This window comes from Balaenoptera acutorostrata, chromosome 12 (assembly GCF_949987535.1).
Source record: "Balaenoptera acutorostrata chromosome 12, mBalAcu1.1, whole genome shotgun sequence".
Lineage (NCBI taxonomy): Eukaryota > Metazoa > Chordata > Mammalia > Artiodactyla > Balaenopteridae > Balaenoptera > Balaenoptera acutorostrata.
Window position 1 is genome coordinate 63,114,523 of NC_080075.1, and position 21,195 is coordinate 63,135,717.

Here is a 21,195-nt window from a genome sequence, read left to right on the forward strand (position 1 = left end):
CTTATATTCCTTTTGAGTTCTTATTTTTGTGTGTTTTATTTTCTATTTATGCTTGACTTTAACAGGATTCTCAAAGTTGGATTGGTGGAAACAATGAACCATTGACTGGCTTTACATGGCGAGGTGGTTGTGAAAGAGAAACAACAGGCATACAAGTCTGGAATGAAGTGTTTGTGATCGACAGACCTAATGGAACAAAAGTAAGATTCTCTTTATAGTTTTTTACTATTTTTTTCTTCCATATTCTTTCTTGAGCAAAACAACAGAACTATTAATATCTGATAACTTTAACATATGTGGATTATTATGTCAAAATGTGTGAGATACTTAGAGTACTTTTCTTGACTTAATTACTGATTTTGATATTAACCATTTTATATTTGACTTTTATAGTCACTACTGGTGAATTTTTTACTTAGTATTTTAAACTTTTAAATTCCTAGGTGGCTGTGCTGCTAATGGATACCCAGGGTGCCTTTGATAGCCAGTCAACTATCAAAGATTGTGCAACAGTGTTTGCTCTGAGCACTATGACTAGCTCTGTCCAGGTGAGATACAGAGATGCTGTGGTATGATCAGGTCAGACAATCCTAATACCTTTGCTCCTCCTCAAAATGCCTTTTTTTTTTTTTTTTTTAAGATTTTATTTATTTATTTTTTTTATTGATTAATTGATTGATTGATTGATTGCTATGTTGGGTCTTCGTTTCTGTGCTAGGGCTTTCTCCAGTTGTGGCAAGCGGGGGCCACCCTTCATCACGGTGCGCGGGCCTCTCACTACCGCGGCCTCCCCGTTGCGGAGCACAGGCTCCAGACGCGCATGCTCAGTAATTGTGGCTCACGGGCCCAGCCGCTCCGCGGCATGTGGGATCTTCCCAGACCAGGGCTCGAACCCGTGTCCCCTGCATTAGCAGGCAGATTCTCAACCACTGCGCCACCAGGGAAGCCCAGATGCCTTTTGATTGAAGAAAAAAAAAGGATTAAAATTAGAGAAACTATTTACATTTAGTATTGGTCATTTACATTTCTATGCTTGCTGTTCTGGCTTACAATGTGAAATTTCATACTTTTAGTGCTTACCAGGGAAGCAGTGAACCAATAGCCAATCCCTTTGGTATTTCATCATAGCATCTATGCTTTTTTTCTTTTTAAAGGAATATATATTATTGCATGTTATCCTTAATTGAATTCAAGGATATTCAGTTGATATTGAATTCAATTGAATTCAGTCATATACAGTAAAATATAGAGTGTTTCTTTATTTTTTATTTTTTTTTTTTTTATGTATGTATGTATGTATGTATGTATGGCTGTGTTGGGTCTTCGTTTCTGTGCGAGGGCTTTCTCTAGTTGTGGCAAGCGGGGGCCACTCTTCATCGCGGTGCGTGGGCCTCTCACTATCGCGGCCTCTCGTTGCCGCGCACAGGCTCCAGACGCGCAGGCTCAGTAATTGTGGCTCACGGGCCGAGTTGCTCCGCGGCATGTGGGATCTTCCCAGACCAGGGCTCGAACCCGCGTTCTCTGCATTGGCAGGCAGATTCTCAACCACTGCGCCACCAGGGAAGCCCTGTTTCTTTATTTTTTGGCTAAACCAACCAAACAACAAAACCAAGTAATTAAATTTAGTTTTCTACTCGATATGTATGACAACTAGTACATGATTATTTGAACTAATGGAGGTAGAGACATAATAATTAATTCGTATTGAGGAAACCTTAATGATGTTTATCTAATAAACTAAGGACTTAAAGTACCTGTTTCATTTAGAAAGGGGTAAAATCCTTTCTGTTTTTTCACTTATGCTGTACCCTAGTTATGTTTGGTGTTCTATCAAGTTCTAGTCTCTTCAAGCTAGGCCATCTCTTTTCTGTATAATTTAAACTAATTGCACTGAATTAAACCACCACAGGTCATTTTTTATTTCTTTACTTTCTGTTTCCTGAACTCATCTGTGGTTGATACTTCTCTGGCTGAAAAATGAATTATTGAAGTATGGTGGTTAGGTCCAGCTGGTGATGTATCAAGATGTATATTTGCAGATATTTTAAAAAGTATGTGCTTCTCCTGAGATAAGAAATATTTCTTATGGATGGTAGATTATAGGTGGTACCGTCACAGTGTCTTGGAATTTATGTGCTTTCCATTAATATCTGGAATGTATGACCAGTTTCTATTAAAGTTCCCATTTCCTTTCTTCTTCAATTCGAAGTATCTAGCTGTCAGAGTGGAAACAAGTTTTGGAATTATTACGAGATAAAAGAGAAGTGGCTTCTTTTTGTTATAGGGATGGGGCTATCTGTCACGACAAACTAAGTGATGTTATTGGGGACCCTCAGGGTCTCCTTTTCTCAGCTGGCCCTACCTCTTTTCCTCTGGTCTTGCAGGGCAGCACAACTGCCATCTTCCTGAGGCAAGCAGGAGGCACATCTTTGTGTTTACATTATCACATTATAGCCCTTCAGGTTAGCTGGCTCTGTGGCTTGCATTAAATTAGAAGTTCTCTGTCCTAAAACTTATACCATGGTGTTCTCTTGTTTATTCAACTTTATGATAGCGAGAGAACTGGTTTTGGACAACCACATAAAGCCATTCAGCCACTTTCTTATCGTAAAACAAAGATTTTGCCCATCTTGCCTATCTCACATGTGGTTTTGTGTGCAGTCAGAAATGAGATCCAAATGAGATAATGCATAAGAAAGCGGTTTGTAAACTAAATAATCGAGAAGATAATTTTTTTTTCTTTTTTAAGGCCGCTCCATGCGGCATATGCGATCTTAGTTCCCCAACCAGGGATCGAACCCGTGCCCGCATGCATTGGAAGTGCGGAGTCTTTTTTTTTTTTTTTTAATAAATAAATAAATAAATAAATAAATTTATGTATGTATGTATGTATGGCTGTGTTGCTGTGCGTGGACTTTCTCCAGTTGCGGCAAGCTGGGGCTACTCTTCGTTGCGGTGCGTGGGCTTCTCATTGCGGTGGCTTCTCTTGTTGCAGAGCACAGGCTCTAGAGCGCAGGCTCAGTAGCTGTGGCGTACAAGCTTAGTTGCTCCGTGGCATGTGGCATCTTCCCGGACCAGGGCTCGAACCTGTGTCCCCTGCGTTGGGAGGCGGATTCTTAACCACTGCGCCACCAGGGAAGTCCCAGGAGTGCAGAGTCTTAACCACTGGACCACCAGGGAAGTCCCTAAAATTAGTTTTTATTATTGCTTCTTTCCTGATTCTTGAGGCTAGATTTCTCTCCTTCCTTATGTAAGTTATCTGGCTGATAGATCAATGACAAATTGATCCCTTTGTCATTTATTCTTTCAAAAAATAATTACTGAGCATCTATTAAGTACAACACAGTATGCTAAGTAGTAATGATCCACAATAAACAAATCTTCTTTTCTGTTTGCTATTTACAACCTGGCCCTGACAATGAAAGGATCTGGTCCTGTTTTCTAAAAGCTAAGGCCCATATGGGTGAGAATAGGTTGGTTATGCTTTCAGTTTTTAAGTTTAAATCTAGAGTTTAATCACCTCATCATTAATTACTTTTTAAGAACCTGTTTGGAATTAGTCAACTGAGAATATCATTTTAGGTTTGCTGGGCTATATTGGCTGTTTATATTCTTGACCTCCAAGTGATTAAGTTAGATGATCACTTATTTGCTGTTAGAACAAATTGTTCTATATTTGGAGTAACCCTGTTTTCTTAGATATAAGTTATTTCCTAGCAGAGGCGACAACTGTGGACACCCACTTTTCTCCTTTGGTGGTCTAGGTCATCTTTTAAAGACCTGACTCAGAAGGATTGGACCCAGTGAATCTTTTCTCCAATTGCTGTTATCAGCTCTGGTCTATGGGCCTTGGAAAGTGGAAGAGTGCTACCTATGGGGGGGGGGGAGGGTGTGTGTGTGTGTGTGTGTGTGTGTGTGTGTGTGTGTGTGTGTTTTAGCTACCACAGTCTGGTAAAATTTTCATGTTAAGTTATTTAGATTGAGTTTGCTTAAGTAAAACGATAACCATAATATTAGAGTCAAGTTAGTTGAGGCACCCACTGAATAAACCATAAACTATATACTATGAATGCTCCAAGGAGGAATTTATCTTTGTATTGTCTTGGCCAAAAAGGTCGTTTGGGTTTTCTGTAACATCTTACAGAGAAAAACCCGAACGAACTTTTGGGCCAAACCAATAGAACTATGCCCTTCACATTCATTGACTTAGAAAAACAGTTGGGTAGTTGGGGAAACTCTTCACTTAAAAAAAAAATCATGTCATAACATTAAAGAAACTTACTATGTAATATACTTTTTTTTTTTTAATGTCTGCTGCCTTCTTGACCCCATATGCGTATGTTCATGATTTTTACATAGTTTACCACCACTGCTTCCCCCTTAATGTTTTATCCTGACTGTTAGGAAAAAAGAAAATTCTTTTCATGGACCACTGGTTAAGATATTGACTGAGTCATTCATTCGTGCTCAGGTGTAAAATAGCCTTCATTTCCACAAGTAAAGTTATACACAGCTGGGTATTCAAAGTAAAACACTAATAAAAACAAAAATTTGTTTTAACAGGTGTATAATTTGTCTCAAAATATTCAAGAAGATGATCTTCAACACTTGCAAGTATGTATGTCTCAAAGAATGTATGCCAAAGTATTGAAAATTTAATTCCCACTTTGTTGTGACTTTACACCAAGAACCTGTAATATTGTAAGAAGATTGACTATTAGATGGTTTTAAACAGATGTACGACTTCTTAACTAGAAGAAATTTTAAAGTATACGCAGTCTTAAAAAATTAAATGCTTGACTTTCAAATGATTTTAAAGACTCTGACATCTAGTCGTCTGATACAGAATAGCTTTACAGATGTCTTCTTTCAACCTCTTCGGGGGCATTATTTTAAATAATTTGATTTAATAGTTGTTTACAGAATACGGCAGACTTGCTATGGAAGAAATCTACCAGAAGCCATTTCAGGTAAATAAATATTTTATCATTAAAAAAAATTTATCTATGAAAAGCTATCATCTTGTATCTCTGGAGATATGAGGACATTATGCGAAACTAATTTTTAACAACAGATCTAGTGGAATTGAAACTAACTTATGGTAATGTCATCACCATCTTATCAGTAGCAGCTTACAGGATAGGAAATAGAACAAATGAATATAGACTGGTTCTTAATACTTTTACTTAAAGAGGTTAATAATATTTCTCTTAACTGGATATTACTTCCAAAACTTGAGACAGTCATGTAAATTTCTTTTATGTGTGATAAACTACTAGAAAATGTTATTGGTTGTACATGTGCGTGTGTGTGTGTGTGTGTGGTATATTACAAGTTGAGGTTAGACCTGTTATTCTTTATTTTTGTTTCAAATAGAAAAATTTCAGAACTTATTATATCTCTCCCCCATGTGTTTTTTCATTACTTTTAAATGCTAGGTACAGAATATTAAGTCAGATTAACCTTGATTTGAGAAGCATATGCTCTGCTTGCTTCTGTGGAGTCTTATCATTAGAGATTTAAAAAAAAAACAGAGCTAATTTCAGATAGATTCTTTTTTGAAATAAGTGTAATTTGTAAGTAGACATTGTACTATTTGGTTAGTTGTGTTACAGTAGGTGAGAATGACTCCACCCCGTTTGCTCATCAGTGTGTGAAGTCCTTCCTGTGTGATAGCGTCACTGGTGATTCTGTTAGTGGGTTACATTGATTCTGCCTCCGTCTTGTCTGGCTCAGGTGATCACTTCTGCGAAATATTTGGGCAGGTTATGGTGTCATTTTGTGTATATGATGAAATATACTCTATTTGGCCTATATCAGTTTTTCTGAACTGGGGTAATTTTGCCACCCAGAGGGCATTTGCCAGTGTCTGGAGACATTTTTGGTTGTCACAGTTTTGGGGAGGAAGTTCATACCATTGGCATCTAGTTTATAGAGGCCAGACATGCTGTTCAACATCCTACAAAATGTAGGACAGCCGTGATAATAAGAATTATCTGACCCAAAGTGTTAGTAGTGCTGAGTTGAGGAACTTAAGCATATGGGAATAAAAAATTCTGTGAAAAGAACTAATTGGTCTAGAATTAGGTTAGTTGGTCTTCTAGTTACACAATCTTGACTTAAAATTATGATCTGTATACCCTGATATGTCTTTTGTTTCTTTTTTAAATATCCTGTATTATTGCTTGTGGTGACTCCTTATACACAGTGAGGTTCTCAAATGGAGGTAGTTTCTTGGTATAGGAGCTGGGAGTATTGTTGGCTTATGTAGGCTCTTGATATAACTATGAGTAGTATTAAGCCATTTGGTTACTGTAACTTTTGATAAGGATTGTTTTTGGGGAGTAAGGGGTGCTTCAGTTATTAAAGTAGTAATTTTTGGTAAAATTTTATAAGAAATGATTTCAATTTGTTTCCCTTCTTTCTGTAGACATTAATGTTTTTGATTCGAGACTGGAGTTATCCTTATGAACATTCATATGGTTTGGAAGGTGGAAAACAATTCCTTGAAAAGAGATTGCAGGTAAGCCCCCATTTCTTAGAGAGGAGAGCATAAGCACCAAGCCCCAGGGGAAGGTGTGGCCTGTCTGGACTGCTGCTTAGACTACCAACCTCTAAGTGTCATTGGAACAAATTGAGTATCCCAGGTTAACCCAGATAACTGCATACATAATTGATGAGAAGTAAATTGGTAGCACTCCAGTGAAAGAGGACAATAGAAATGCCCTCAAGTAGAAGTTAAGGAATGGATATTTCTCTCCAGAGCCAACTGCCCCTTCAGTAAATCAATATTCAAAGGATAAAAGTTTGAAGTAGACTAACTTTTTGATCTGCTCAGGTTGCATGCATGTCTCTTTCTGGCCCAGCTGAGCTTCTGAGCATTTGGGACAGGCTGGATCATCTAGTGTGGATGCATTGAATACAGATGATGGGAGACTCACTTTCCAAGGAATACTATCTTGTAGAGTGGCAGCATATAGAGAAAAAAGGGATCTTAAACATTATCTAGTATAGCCTTTACACACACACACACACACACACACGCACACACACACACACCCCAAAACTGGGACCCAGAAAAGTGACTTGCCTTTGGTCACTTAACTAATTATTGATAACTGGGAGTAGGACCCAAATATCCAAACTTCTGGCCTGGCCTATGCATAATGCCACACCAAGTCATTCCTGGAAAATAACATCACCGACATGATCCTTTATTCCTAAAGGTACCCTCCTATGGAAGTACTTTGGGAAACCCTCAGGTCAGATACTACCTACCTTACTGATGTCCAAAAAGATACATAAAAATACCTTTATTCATAAGTAGGAGGTTTAGCTCTTTGGGGTAATAAAATTTTGTTTGTTTCCTATGGAAAAATGCATTTAATTTCACAGCCACATTCAAAGACTTAGGGTATAAAGTAATTTTTCTTAATCCTAAAATGAGATCAAAACCAACTCCTCATTTTTTGGATTATTTGAAAGGCATTTCTAGACTTGTCGGAGATAATTTCATTCATCAGCATTTTCTCTGGTTTGTTCAGAAGAAATTAACCCACAGCACATCAGGCATGCTAACTAAATTCAGAATTATGTACTTCAAAGATAAGGAGGTTTTTAAATATATTATTGAAGCGATACAGAAAAGTGCTCAGATCATAAGTGTACAGCTTGAGGAGTTTGTACAAATTGAACATAGCCATGTAACCACCCAGAAGCGACTGCCTGTATCCACTAACTCCCGCCCCCTCCCCCCCCAAATCCTCCATTACTCTTTTGACCTCCAACAGGCTTTGTTTTTGGATTCTGAAAGGAATCATATGCAGTATGTATTCTTCTGTGTCCAGCTTCTTTTGCCCAGTATTACATTTCTGAGATTAATCCATATTGTTGCATGTAGTTTAGTTCACTTATTCTCATTGCTATGCAGTATTCCATTGTATGAACAGGCAACAGGTTTTCCATTCTACTCTTGATGGAGATTTAAGTAGTTTCCAGATTTTGTTGATTACGAATGGTGCATGTTTTTTAGAATGGTTTTTGAGAAGAGTTTGGGAGAATATGTGAGTTATATTGGGATAAGTAGTTAGTAAAAATCTAACATTAAGATTTCCTTCCAGGAAATACATAGCAGTTCTCTCTTCTGCAAAACACTGATAAACTAGCATAAATCATAAATAATCATTTGGAGTGAGTGCCGAAATCCTAATAAATTTTTAAGGCTCTTTGGACTGCGTTGGAGCTTTTCGCCTTATCTGTTGTTTTGCTCAGGGGCTGACCTTTTTATTTGTAGGCAAATTAGTACTTTGTTTTTCTCTTTGCCATTATAAGTACTTTAAAGGCAAATTCTTAATTTATTTACTGGTTTATAAATCACAACCACACCTGTTGTTCTGGTCTTAGATATTATGATTAATTATTATTTGTATTTATTCATATCCTTGGCAGCTAACATGGGAAAAAAGAATCTTTTTTGGTTTAAGACAGAGTGGGGTCTTATCAAATGTTTAGAAATGGGTCTTTAGTAAAATTTTATTGTCAAGAAACACCCATCTAGACTAGCATCTGAGTTAGTGTGCATGCATGTGAGTACGTATGTGTGTTTTCTTTAAAAAATGTGTTTTTCTCTTGTTTGCACCTTCACCTTGTCTCCTTCTGTCCCCAGGTAAAACAAAATCAACATGAAGAGCTACAGAATGTAAGGAAGCACATTCACAATTGTTTCTCAAATCTTGGTTGCTTCCTTTTGCCACATCCTGGTCTTAAAGTTGCAACTAATCCTAGTTTTGATGGGAGATTGAAAGGTGGGAATTCCCATTCTTGCTAAAATCAGAACTTAAGTTTTAGAGGCTGAAAGTTAAAAACAGTACATGGTTCATTAAATTTTCTCTTTTATACTGGAGGACATTTTGATGCATTATTAATGGTGTGATTGTAATGTATTGGTTTGTTGCAAACACCTGGCATATTGATTAACATTTTATAATGTGGTCTGTTGCTCAGCACTGATGTCCTAAAAATACTGAAGGCTAAGAACATTTCAGTATTTCATCTGATTGCAGTCTGCTAAAAAGCATTACCAATGTATTATATTGATGTAATTAGATTTAAGTCTGTTTGGGGGTGATGGTGTAATTTTTTGTGTATGTTTTAGGATTATTTTGAGCATGATGGCAAAAGGCATGAGGATTGACAAAACTTTTAACAGTATGGCTGGAGAAACAAAATTTAGTATTAAAATTTAATACAATTTCATGAATTGCTTGCCATTTGGAAAGGATAGTTTAGTTAAAATACTTGATGTGGAATTTGTTCTGGTAGGCCACAGTTTCATTTATTATTTGGGCTGAAAGAATTATTGGGAGATGAGGGAAGTGGGGTAGTAGAGTGGAGGGGTGGTTATATTTTTTCCTAGGAGATGTGACAGTGTGATGTGTTTGGATGAGTTTTTTGAAATGAATCTACACTTAAGTAGCGTATTTTTATTTTATGAAATAGAATTTTATTAACTCTTACAAATGGAGACTTTACTTTTTTTTTTTTTTTTTTACTAACATGTTGACTAATTTCATGTCCACTAGATATTGATGAAGAGTTTAAACGAGAGCTTCGAAATCTGGTTCCATTGCTGCTTGCCCCAGAAAATTTGGTAGAAAAAGAGATAAGTGGATCTAAAGTCACTTGTAGAGATCTTGTAGAATACTTTAAGGTAGGAAAATTCTTACATTAAATGGCTTTGTCTAAGTTAGAAATATAGCTGACTTAAAACTCATCTGTATGTACAAGAAATTTCTTATCTTTATTTTAAAGCAAAAAAGTAAAATTTATATTTTTTTGCCTTGAATTGGATGTATCAGTATTTAAGAATATTTAAGATTATAGCAGACAATATGTATCTTCTAGACAGTGATTTTATTTCTTTGTAGAGTTATCCTACTTTTTCTCCAGCTCTGATATGGAAAGAAGAACCATTCACCGTAATATTATGATACCACTCTATCATTTGAGAATGATAATAGGTATTGGGAGCATAATTCTGTATCCTGAGTTCTCACAAAAGCCTTCTCTCAGAGTCTGGGACTTGATAAGAGCAGCTGAAAGTATCCAGACTGGGTCTGAGCTCAAGTAAATTATGCATAGATTTTTTTTTCCCCCTCTGCTGTTCTCTAATCTTTATAGCTTGCTTGCCAGAACAAGGCTATTGTAGAGGTTTGTATTTATTCATTGTAGTTGTAAATAGGCAGAAGGGAAATACAGTTAACTAAGAGTGTATTTTTGTATTATTTAATGGACACTTGATCACTTTCATACTATCTTTGTTCAGTTATGAGTTAATTTAGAGTCAGTAGAAAGTTGAGGTGAAAGGTTCCTATATGGAACTTAATTAAAAACTTTCATCTTTCTTTCTTACTCTTAAACCACAAGTTCAGTAATTTCTTTTCCTTTGAACTGAAATATACTTTAAGCTGGTCAAAGTAAAATACTGAGTTAAAATATTTTCTTACATATTTATTTGAAATGTTGGCAGTAGGGGAGAATTATGGATTTCTTTTCATAAAGTAGATGGCATTTTATATATAACTTTTAAATATGAGACATTTATGCCAAGTTGGAGTTATATTTGGAGACATTTCTCTAGGATATTATTTAGCAACATACACACTTAATAATGTTGAGAATAGGGGTAACTGTTGGAATGAGAATGTATGATTTTTAAAGTCTAGACTTTCCTTATAATAGTGTGAATCATTTTTCTATTTAATGATTTTTCTTTCTTTGGGGATGTGGAGCCAAATTGCATAACCTATGAATATAATGAGTCTTCTGTATTTTTAGGCTTACATTAAAATTTATCAAGGAGAGGAACTTCCACATCCAAAGTCCATGCTTCAGGTAGTGTGTGTGTTGTACATACATTTATTTACGAAGGAGAAAAAAAAATCTTTGCTTTAGAGATAAATGCTGGAAATGGGGTAGTGTTTCTTTCCATGCAAATACATTTTAGATACTTAAGGCATGGGTCCTGAAGTTTTAATGAGTTTTTGTAACTACAGGTTGCACACCTTGCACACCAGAAATGAGGGTCCTTGGTGCCTTCTCTTCAGTTGCTCAAAAAGTGTAGGAGAATTTCTGCTTCAGAAGATAGCTTCATATGGGCCTTGCCAAAGCAAGGGCCTTGCTTCTGCTCTCTGAGTCTTTGACAATGAATGTTGTTTGAAATAAGGCTATTTTCTCTGGATATTAATGATAGATGTCTGGTTCTGGTGAATATAGATTTTGTTTTTCTTTTTTTTAAAAAGGTGTTCTTTAGGGACAGTGTTATTTTAACCTAATTCATTTTTTAAAAAATTTGCTACTTTGGGCAGTTTCTCAGTTTTATAGTGGATTAAACTTTTTTCGTAAAATCCATACAATGAGCAGTTTTGTGGATCTAAAAATGTATCTTGTGTATAATACTGATTATGAGAGAGAGGACCATATGAGTAATTCTTGATTCTTTGCACCTGGGGACTTGACACATTTTAGGGTTGTATCTGTTTAATTCTCTATAATTTCCTGGGCATATGTGGTATTTTCTACAAACCCACTTTAACAAACCTAAGCAAAACAAAATTAAGCAGGTAGTCCTATTAGAAGCAATTATTATATCCTTTATACTGGTGTTTCCTTCCATTAGAAAGGAAAACTGGAAATTGATAATATTTTCTCTGATTCATTTTCAGACTTGGTCATTGTACATAATTTATTGTCTTAATCAGAATTTATAGTTATCAGGTATTTCACATAAAATTGGCACATTTTATTTTATTTCTTAGGCAACAGCTGAAGCTAATAATCTTGCTGCAGTAGCAGGAGCAAGAGAGATCTATTGCAAAAGTATGGAGCAGGTTTGTAACTAAAATTTAAATTTGACACTAGAGTAAGATAGAAGATTTTTATATTTAAAATAATTGAACCAATTTGTGCTCCTTATACATTGTCAGGTTACATCATTCCCAAATTTCCCTTTATCATCTCTGCTGGAAATAAACTAAGAATATAATTCCCATGGTTAGAGTGCAGGATACGGGTAGTAAGTTATTACATAGACCACACTGAAATATTTCCTGACACATGATTCAGAGTGCTGCTATTAGTAGCTTCTGATGCAAGCAACATCAGCTGAAGGGCAATAGCAATTTCTATGCTAAGCTTGCTAACTCAAACATTAAAGTACCTTTTTTATGTTATCCTTTTTTTTTCTTTGATTTTTTTTTTAACATCTTTATTGGAGTATAATTGCTTTACAATGGTGTGTTAGTTTCTGCTTTATAACAAAGTGAATCAGTTATACATATACATATGTTCCCATATCTCTTCCCTCTTGCATCTCCCTCCCTCCCACCCTCCCTATCCCACCCCTCTAGAGGTCACAAAGCACAGAGCTGATCTCCCTGTGCTATGCGGTTGCTTCCCACTGGCTATCTATTTTATGTTTGGTAGTGTATATATGTCCATGCCACTCTCTCACCCTGTCACATCTTACCCTTCCCCCTCCCCATATCCTCAAGTCCATTCTCTAGTAGGTCTGTGTCTTTATTCCCGTCTTGCCCCTAGGTTCTTCATGACCTTTTTTTTTTTTTCTTAGATTCCATATATATGTGTTAGCATACTATATTTGTTTTTCTCTTTCTGACTTACTTCACTCTGTATGACAGACTTTAACTCCATCCACCTCACTACAAATAACTCCATTTCGTTTCTTTTTATGGCTGAGTAATATTCCATTGTGTATATGTGCCACATCTTTATACATTCATCTGTCAATGGACACTTAGGTTGCTTCTGTGTCCTGGCTATTGTAAACAGAGCTGCAGTGAACATTTTGGTACATGACTCTTTTTGAATTATGGTTTTCTTAGGGTATATGCCCAGTAGTGGGATTGCTGGGTCGTATGGTAGTTCTATTTTTAGTTTTTTAAGGAACCTCCATACTGTTCTCCATAGTGGCTGTATCAATTTACATTCCCACCAACAGTGCAAGAGTGTTCCCTTTTATGTTATCTTTTACCCACTTTCTTGCCAGCAATCTTCTGTACGCTTTTGGTGTATTGCTGGATCAGATGAAGTCAGGTACAGATTGCAGTATAATTCTTTTTGTCTTTATTGCTATATAATTAATACCAATATAATTAATTTTGGAAAGTTTATTTTGCTTGAGTCAGTTAAACATATAAGAAATAAGTAGGTTATGATAATGTGTGAAGTATTATGAACAGATTTGAAACTAAACCATGTAGGTGGTTTGACTTTTTGAGATTGAAAATTATGATCAGGGAATTTCTTTCAAGTGTGAATTATTTCCAGCATGTAATCTGTCCTAATGTAACCCTGCCTATACAGGTATGTGGTGGGGACAAGCCTTACATTGCACCTTCAGATCTGGAGCGAAGACACCTGGATCTCAAGGAAGTGGCGATTAAACAGTTTCGTTCAGTAAAAAAAATGGGTGGAGATGAATTCTGCCGTCGTTATCAGGACCAGCTTGAGGCTGAAATAGAAGAAACCTATGCAAATTTTATAAAGCACAATGATGGCAAAAATATCTTCTATGCTGCTCGTACCCCTGCCACACTGTTTGCAGTCATGTTTGCTATGTATATAATCTCAGGACTGACTGGCTTCGTTGGCCTAAACTCTATAGCCGTCTTGTGTAACCTTGTCATGGGGTTAGCACTGACGTCTCTTTGTACTTGGGCATATGTTAAATACTCTGGGGAGTTCAGAGAAATTGGAACAATGATTGATCAGATTGCTGAAACACTATGGGAACAGGTTGGTATCTGTCTTTTGGTTTTTCAGTGACTAATCTTATCCCTGTGACTCCCCACCCCTCCTTCCAGTGCCCCATTCCCCACCCCCAGTATTTGCATACCTACTTTTCCTTTATATGGAGAATGGTAAAAGTATATTTTCCTTTTTGTTTAGATGCATAATTTGAATATAAAGTATGAACTGGTTTTTTTCCCCTTTAAAGTTGTAATTATAGTGTGCTTTGGTTGGCTTACATCTGTAATATCCTTTGGATAGATTCTTAGTCATAGGCCTGATTATACCAGACAAGTGGGCAGGGCCAGAGTCTTTAAGGATTTTTTTTTTTTTTTTAAGAAAAGAAAATATAATTAGTGCAAGAGTTATGAAGGTAAGGAAAGAAGTTTAGAAGTGTAATTCTTTTGCTTTAGGAAAGCAAAAGAAGTTTCTAATATTGGCAAGAACCAAGGCATGCTTATATTCCAGGAAAAATATTGGGTCTTCATTGCCTTCCATGAAGTTAGTAGTGATTTACTGATGTACTACAAGGAACGATCTTATAGGGAATTCTTACATCCAAGAAACTTTGTTTGACCTCTATACAATGGAAATACTAATGAACAAAGCAAAGCACCACAAACAGAGAACCAGCTTTTCTTAATCATAATCCGTTATCTCAACCAGAATTCAAATCATGATTTTTTACCTCAAACCAGAATTCAAAGTTGGGCCTGATAAGTATCTACTAAGGAAAGCCTTGTTGTATATCAGCCAACTGTTGTCTGGAATTGCCTGTGTTCAGAAAATTTCATTTAAGGATGTTGTCATTAAAATGATCATCGTGAAATACTTGAGCATCATGTCAAGGACCAGAGTGAAAACTACAGTTATTACTGATGGACAGTTATAAAAGGTGTTTTCAGATACCATTTCTGGGCTGATGAAGTATTGGGCTTATTTGAAGATCTAAGATATGCAGGTCCATGTTGGTTTTGGCTTTAAATTCAAAGACTAAAGAAGTTGATTGGATGTTGACTTTTCTATTAATAATGTCATTATTATTTTATACAGTGACCCACTATATTAATTTGGATTTTATATTTCTTCTTTATAGAAATGCTCTATTTATTCAGATCTGATTTGGAAGCTTGTGTCTGGATATTTGTAAAATTTAAATTTTTATATCTTAAAAATAATCTCATTCTTTATATTCCTTTGATATCTTCTGACAGAAGATGGATTAAAAGCTATCACAACCTCAAAAAAAAAAGCTATCACAATGTCACTTAAAATATTACCTACTTTAAAAATGTTGGACCATTACTAATTTTCTGCAACATGAATTTCGATAGTTGTACATTGTCTTCTTTTGAAAACCACTCATCTCCCGTACAGCATTGATTCTAGGATTTTAGAGGTGCCATTATTACAAAACAAGTAAATGGAAGAATCTAAAGTGTGTAAAATTATTTTCAGTATAGTTGAGGTAAGATGATCACTAGTCAGAAGATCTGTGCTGTGTCAACACCTGTCTAAATTTTTTTGCATTTCTCTTTTCTTTTGCTTCAGAGGAGTCCCAGGAAGGTGAGAAACCTACAAAGTCTCAAATTCTTATAGTCTTAAGTTCTTTAACTTCAAGGCACTCTGAGTCATTCTCCTAACGAATCACTCCATGTTTTAGGTGTTTTCCAAACTGTTTGAAGTTACTAGACGTCGAATGGTTCATCGTGCTCTTTCATCAGCACAGCGACAGAGACTGTCATCCAACAATAACAAGAAGAAAAATTAGACAGTATTTTTAACTTTTTTCTCTATCCGAAGTGTTCACACTTATACATGTAGGACAATAAGCAGGACCGTCTGGGCCGGTCTGCATAAATGCTGTATACATACCAGATTTGATGCTGCATATAGGGTATGGAATTGCACATCCATCTCATAGGAATTGTAAATGGTTTGAATAGGAGGAAAGTAATTTTTGTTGCATTATAAAATGTCTAACTGCATTATTTGTAGCATCATAACTTTTTTTGGGAGAAGCACCTTTTTATTTCCCACATTCCTGGTTATTTTCTTCATTGCTTTGAATTGAATTTTTATATCTATTTTTATATGTAACCCTTTTTTTACCTCATGTTTTTATTTGTTTTGCACATTTCTCATACCACAGGTATTGAAGCCCCTGGGTGATAATTTGATGGAGGAAAACATAAGGCAGTCTGTAACAAACTCTATCAAAGCAGGCCTGACTGACCAGGTGTCTCATCATGCCAGATTAAAGACAGACTGACAGTTCATCTACTCATGGACTCCACTCTTTCTTTTTTTCACGCTTGCTGTACAATGAGAACTCAAATAAAAATAAACCAAAGTTTACAATCAACTGTAGAAGTAGTTTAGTATAACTGGCTTCACAGATGGCTGCCACAGAGTGTGAAATTGTTTGTTGGTTTTAAGCATTCTGTTCATGGCTCCTAAGGCATGAAGATGGGCTGAGGAGCATTAGTTTTCACGCACACTTGTACCATGTTTAATTCTTTTTTTTCCCTTTTTACTTAATCTAATGTTAGTGAAATTTGTCTTATGTAAAGGATATTTCAGGGAAATATTTTAAGAAATCTATTTAGAGTCTCTTTAACACAGTGTCCCATTGAAATTTTAATTTTTAGAGAAGTTATGAATCACTGTATCAAGAATCAGTTTGGAATGACAATGAAGCCTTTATTGAGCCACGACATTAAAAGTATATATTGCTTTACTGCCTTCAATACCAGTATTACATAAATGCATGTATCAGAAACTTCACAGAAATTACATGGCAACTCTTGTAGCTAAGAAAGTGATTCTGAGGTGTACATTTGTCTTGCCTTTTAAAATTTATAAACCTGCCCTAAAAGGAGATGCATATCTGGGAAACTGAACTGTCTTTATGCAGTTTAGCCTTCATGTACATAAAATATGCCGTTAATTTATTGGGGGAGAAATTCCATCCAAAAATGTTGCCTACAGCTATGAGTTAAGAGTGTCTATACAGTGTGTAGCTTTTATTTTCTAAAATCACAGGTAGGGCATGTATATGAATTATAAATATATAAATACGATTTTGTATTAAAAGTTTTGTAGCTTATGACAAAATCTGGTTCTGTGGTAGGCTAATGAGTACAGTCCCTGTGAAGGAATGTTTGTGGCTCATGTCAGTGTGTGAATGCATAGACAATTTGAAGTTTTTGATATATTTGTGATATTTATCTTCTTGAGCACTGCAATCTCACCACCCTCCCCCCACCCCCTCCCCCCAAGGGAATTCAATGGGAATGTTTATTGTGACTTTGTCCTCTGTTGCATTTTAAAGTTCCTTCCTGTAATTTATTTTCAGTACATAATTAAAAATTTGTATATATAAAATGGAACTTGTGATTTTTTTTTTAAGGAATTCTTCAAATATGTATTCCATTACATAAACCTATTTGTTTATACTGAAAAGAGCATGAGTGGGAAACACCCAGGTGAGAGCTGTAAGGTATCGTACCTCATACCTCGAATCTAAGCTTGTAAAAAGTTATTTTTCTGTGTCTGTCTCTGTTAGGGAAAACTTGTTGTGATTAGCCTAGGGGATTTATTAATTTTGTTTCTCTCTTTTTTGTGGTGTATGTAAGGCTAACATTTTGTAATACTTTTGTAGCCTTCTCTATGAACACCTATTAAAGCGTCTAGTTTGGTTTTTAAGTGAACAGAACTCAGCTGTTGAGTTGCATGGCGGAAAGCTCTAAATTTACTTTGGTTGATCTATCCCCCTCCTGCTGCAAATCCTGTTTTTATATGGACTGTATTTGTTTCCATCTGTATTAAACTGCTACCAACTCATCTGTTCTTAAACAGAATCCACCTGAAATGTGTCTCTTTTTATTTCTTTTACCACCCTGTTTTATGAATGCCGTGGACTGTTTTTATGAATGGAAAAAATAAAAAGTTCGTTGTATAATAGCAATTCTTCTGAAATTAAAGACAGGTTGGTTATTTATTTATTTATTTTTAAGCAAAAGAGTTGTGAAATCTGAACCATTGGATTTCTTAATAGTTCTTGTTGGAAAGAGCGTTTTCCCCAAAGATACAATTCTATAAAGGATTCTAAGAAAGTACTTTGGTTTCAGCTGGAAGACTCTGAACATTGCTAAGCAAGAAGCAATAAAAGGGAATAAAGACAAACTCAAAACTGTTTGCTGAAATAAGTTTTGTGTTAGTGTATTTTCTGTGGTATAATTTTTTAGTAATTTATATTATAAGGTAGGTTTTTTAAAAAGAAACTTAGTAACAAACAGTCTATCTTCCTAATTAAGACATAAATAATTTACTTTTGTGGAAGGGACAATCATTTGTGCCCCTACTATTGAGTATGCCTTAGATGTCTCTCATGAAGATAGCTAGTCATCCTTGCTTCACTGAACATATTCTACTTGTGAAACTGAAGAGCATTATTTAATTTTTGAGGGTTTATATTTTCGGTGAACTTTGAGCACGGCTTCCTTTAGTTGTTTTACTTCCGGAATTGGGCTAGCTAGGGACTTGACCCTTGCTGTAGGTGTGGGTGCTGCCTGTGTTAGTTACATTGTTTCATTATTGTGGGATTAAAAAAATTTTTTTTTGGTCTTAACTTGGTTAAGAACCTATTAAAATATAGCATGAAATTTCAGAAAACACTGACGTTGCTGTTAATGGTCCACTGAGGTCAAACGACCTTACGGAAAGCTTTCTGACAGGCTGCTTCTCTGCTAGTGCGGGTTGCTTGGGTCTGTTGCACACACTCTTAGGTTTCAGCAGCTTCATTCCTGGCTTGAGTTTTCCCGTACTTTGGCCATAATTGATCTGTGCGCCTAAATGTTTTTCCCTTTGTGTCCTAGTTGTGGGGTGATGGTGAGAATCAGCTTGGAGAGCTGGCAGCTGTTTCAGGCAGCCATCTTACTTGGCCAGAGTTTACTAATCAAATGACTGTCTTTCTTGGATTCAGTCTGGAGCCTCTGTCAGAGAGAATCCTTCCACTTGGCTTTTGGGCAAACAAAGCTACATTAGAGCTTTCCCAAGCAGGACAGAGAAATGCCACCTTCTCTACCTAAGTCTTCTATTAGATCCTAGGAATTTTTCTCTCCAGATTTGCAGTTTGCTGGAATTTAGGCTGAAGAATTGATCTACCCTTGACATACTTGAGTGCGATACAGCTCCTATTATGTTCTCTTTAGGTTTGTGACTTTTTCAATTCTTCAGTGCCAAAGCTAGCAGTTGACCAGGTCAAAAGTGCCTAAAGATGAGTGTAAAAAAGCTTAGGAGAAGAGGGGATCATAGCCTTTGCATAGCTCAATCAAGCACTTAAATAGACATTAGCACTTTTTGTACAACAGTCGTGTGGTAGGAAACCACTTTATCAAAAAAGGTGTCTCGGGTATCTCATGCTTGCAAACCAGGATTCTGCAACTCCATACCTCCAAGGGTTTGAGTCAGTGGAAAGTTTCAGATACAGATGAATAACGTTCCTAACTCAAAGCTCTGTCTTAGCTGCATTCTGAAAGGTACTAAAGGTGGAGAAAAAAGATTCTGTTAATACTGAAACAAGGTGAAAATTACCCATAATACTACATTAAAAAAACAAGTCACATGAGGCAAGAAGTGAAAATCTTCCGGTCCTTTTGATTATACACCCCAGAGGTAACCATATATTTGGTGTGTGTGCTGTGGAAATCTTTCCCTGTGCTTATTGACATGTCGCTATATTGCATAAAACATACTCAATTTTTATTTTACACAAAAACAGAATTACCCTCTCTACATGATATATTTTTTTCATATAACTGACATTATTCTAAGCCATTAAGTAATTCTTTTTTTTAATTAATTAATTAATTATTTTTTGGCTGTGTTGGGTCTTCGTTTCTGTGCGAGGGCTTTCTCTAGTTGTGGCAAGCGGGGGCCACTCTTCATCGCGGTGCGCGGGCCTCTCACTATCGCGGCCTCTCGTTGCGGAGCACAGGCTCCAGACGCGCAGGCTCAGTAATTGTGGCTCACGGGCCCAGCTGCTCCGCGGCATGTGGGATCTTCCCAGACCAGGGCTCGAACCCGTGTCCCCTGCATTGGCAGGCAGATTCTCAACCACTGTGCCACCAGGGAAGCCCCATTAAGTAATTCTTTAATGCTCACATGGTTGCTTTGACCCTTCTGAGGGTAAGTGGGGTTTTGAGGAGAGAGCACTAGACCTTGAATCTCTGCTAACAGTTTCCTTACTTTTTATGGCAATTCCTGCCCTCTCACAGGATTGGTGAATCAAATATGAAGAGAAGCAGGTAGCATAGAAAATTTGTACTCAGTTTTGCTTGTCTTAAGGCTCCATCTGCTGGCTCTATTTGGCCAACAGTCTGTCTGATAACTACTTCCTGAAGCTTGTCCATAACGATTTTTTTTTTTTTTTTTTTTGGTGGGGCATGGGAGTAATTTGGGCTGTTATTTAAATAACAGTTAATTTTAAACTTTCTGACAAATATGTTTATATGGCAAACAACATGGTCATTGTGGAGGAAAATGGGTCTATAGCTACTGACAGAGCAAGCAAGAAAGGTCATCTAAAATGGCATAGTTTAGATTTCCCAAACACAAAATGTGAAGACCCCCTAAACACTTATGTAACCTAGAACTGGAAGAATACTTGAATTTCAACTCCAGGAAAAGGAGATGGACCTTGGAGTTAAAACGGAGCTTTGTTCCCAGCACCACCACTTCCAAGCTTTGTGAACTTGGGCAAACACTTAGGTAACAGCTGAGCCTCACCTTCTTCATCTATAAAATGGAGATAATACCTACCTCTCAGGGTTGTGAGGAGCATAAGATGAGAACATATATCAAAATCCTGGTAGACATTCTTCTGAATCCCTTCTATGGGGATGATATTTGTGAAACATGCATCTATCTTCCAAACCATACCTACTCTTCATTTTACAGCCTCTGCTTCCTGAAGAGAAAAAACATGATGAATCTTGGAGGGTGGTGGTCATTGTTATTTTGTCTATGGAGAAAAGCAGTATCAGTAAGTTCTTTTTTCCTCAACTGGATTAAGCTCCTTGGAAAGAAGAAACCATACTTCATGCATCTTTTAATCTTTCATATTATCTGGTATTTTTGTATATGGTAAATGCTCAGAGTATTTTAACATGGGCTGGACTGTTCAACTTCATCCCCTTCACCCACCTTCTGTATTTAAACACATACCGTCCGCTATACATGAACGAGGTGGTTACGTGACAGCTATGGGCCCGAAAGTATCAGTGTTTGCATTATTTCCCCTTGGCCTCAAAATGCTAAGGAACGTGATTATTAAGTAAAAAATATCTGGTATAATAACTTTGGGGTAGAGTGAGGTTAGGT

At 36.4% G+C, this 21,195-nt stretch overlaps 1 protein-coding gene across 6 annotated transcripts in view; it reads left to right on the top strand.

Annotated features, from left to right (window-relative positions):
- The window catches only part of ATL2 (atlastin GTPase 2), a 69,854-nt gene extending 52,180 nt beyond the window's left edge, over positions 1-17,674 (top strand). For 3 of the 6 annotated variants that reach the window (XM_057558377.1, XM_057558381.1, XM_007167144.3), the window contains 12 exons: positions 66-200; positions 444-548; positions 4,564-4,614; positions 4,914-4,970; positions 6,431-6,523; positions 8,666-8,804; positions 9,582-9,709; positions 10,837-10,893; positions 11,817-11,888; positions 13,384-13,815; positions 15,361-15,375; positions 15,473-15,955. In XM_057558377.1, the coding sequence (XP_057414360.1) occupies positions 66-200; positions 444-548; positions 4,564-4,614; positions 4,914-4,970; positions 6,431-6,523; positions 8,666-8,804; positions 9,582-9,709; positions 10,837-10,893; positions 11,817-11,888; positions 13,384-13,815; positions 15,361-15,375; positions 15,473-15,580 (1,392 nt within the window). In that variant the 3' untranslated portion in view covers positions 15,581-15,955. The other 3 variants (XM_057558378.1, XM_057558379.1, XM_057558380.1) reach the window with 3 other exon arrangements.
- The last annotated feature ends 3,521 nt before the right edge of the window (positions 17,675-21,195 follow it).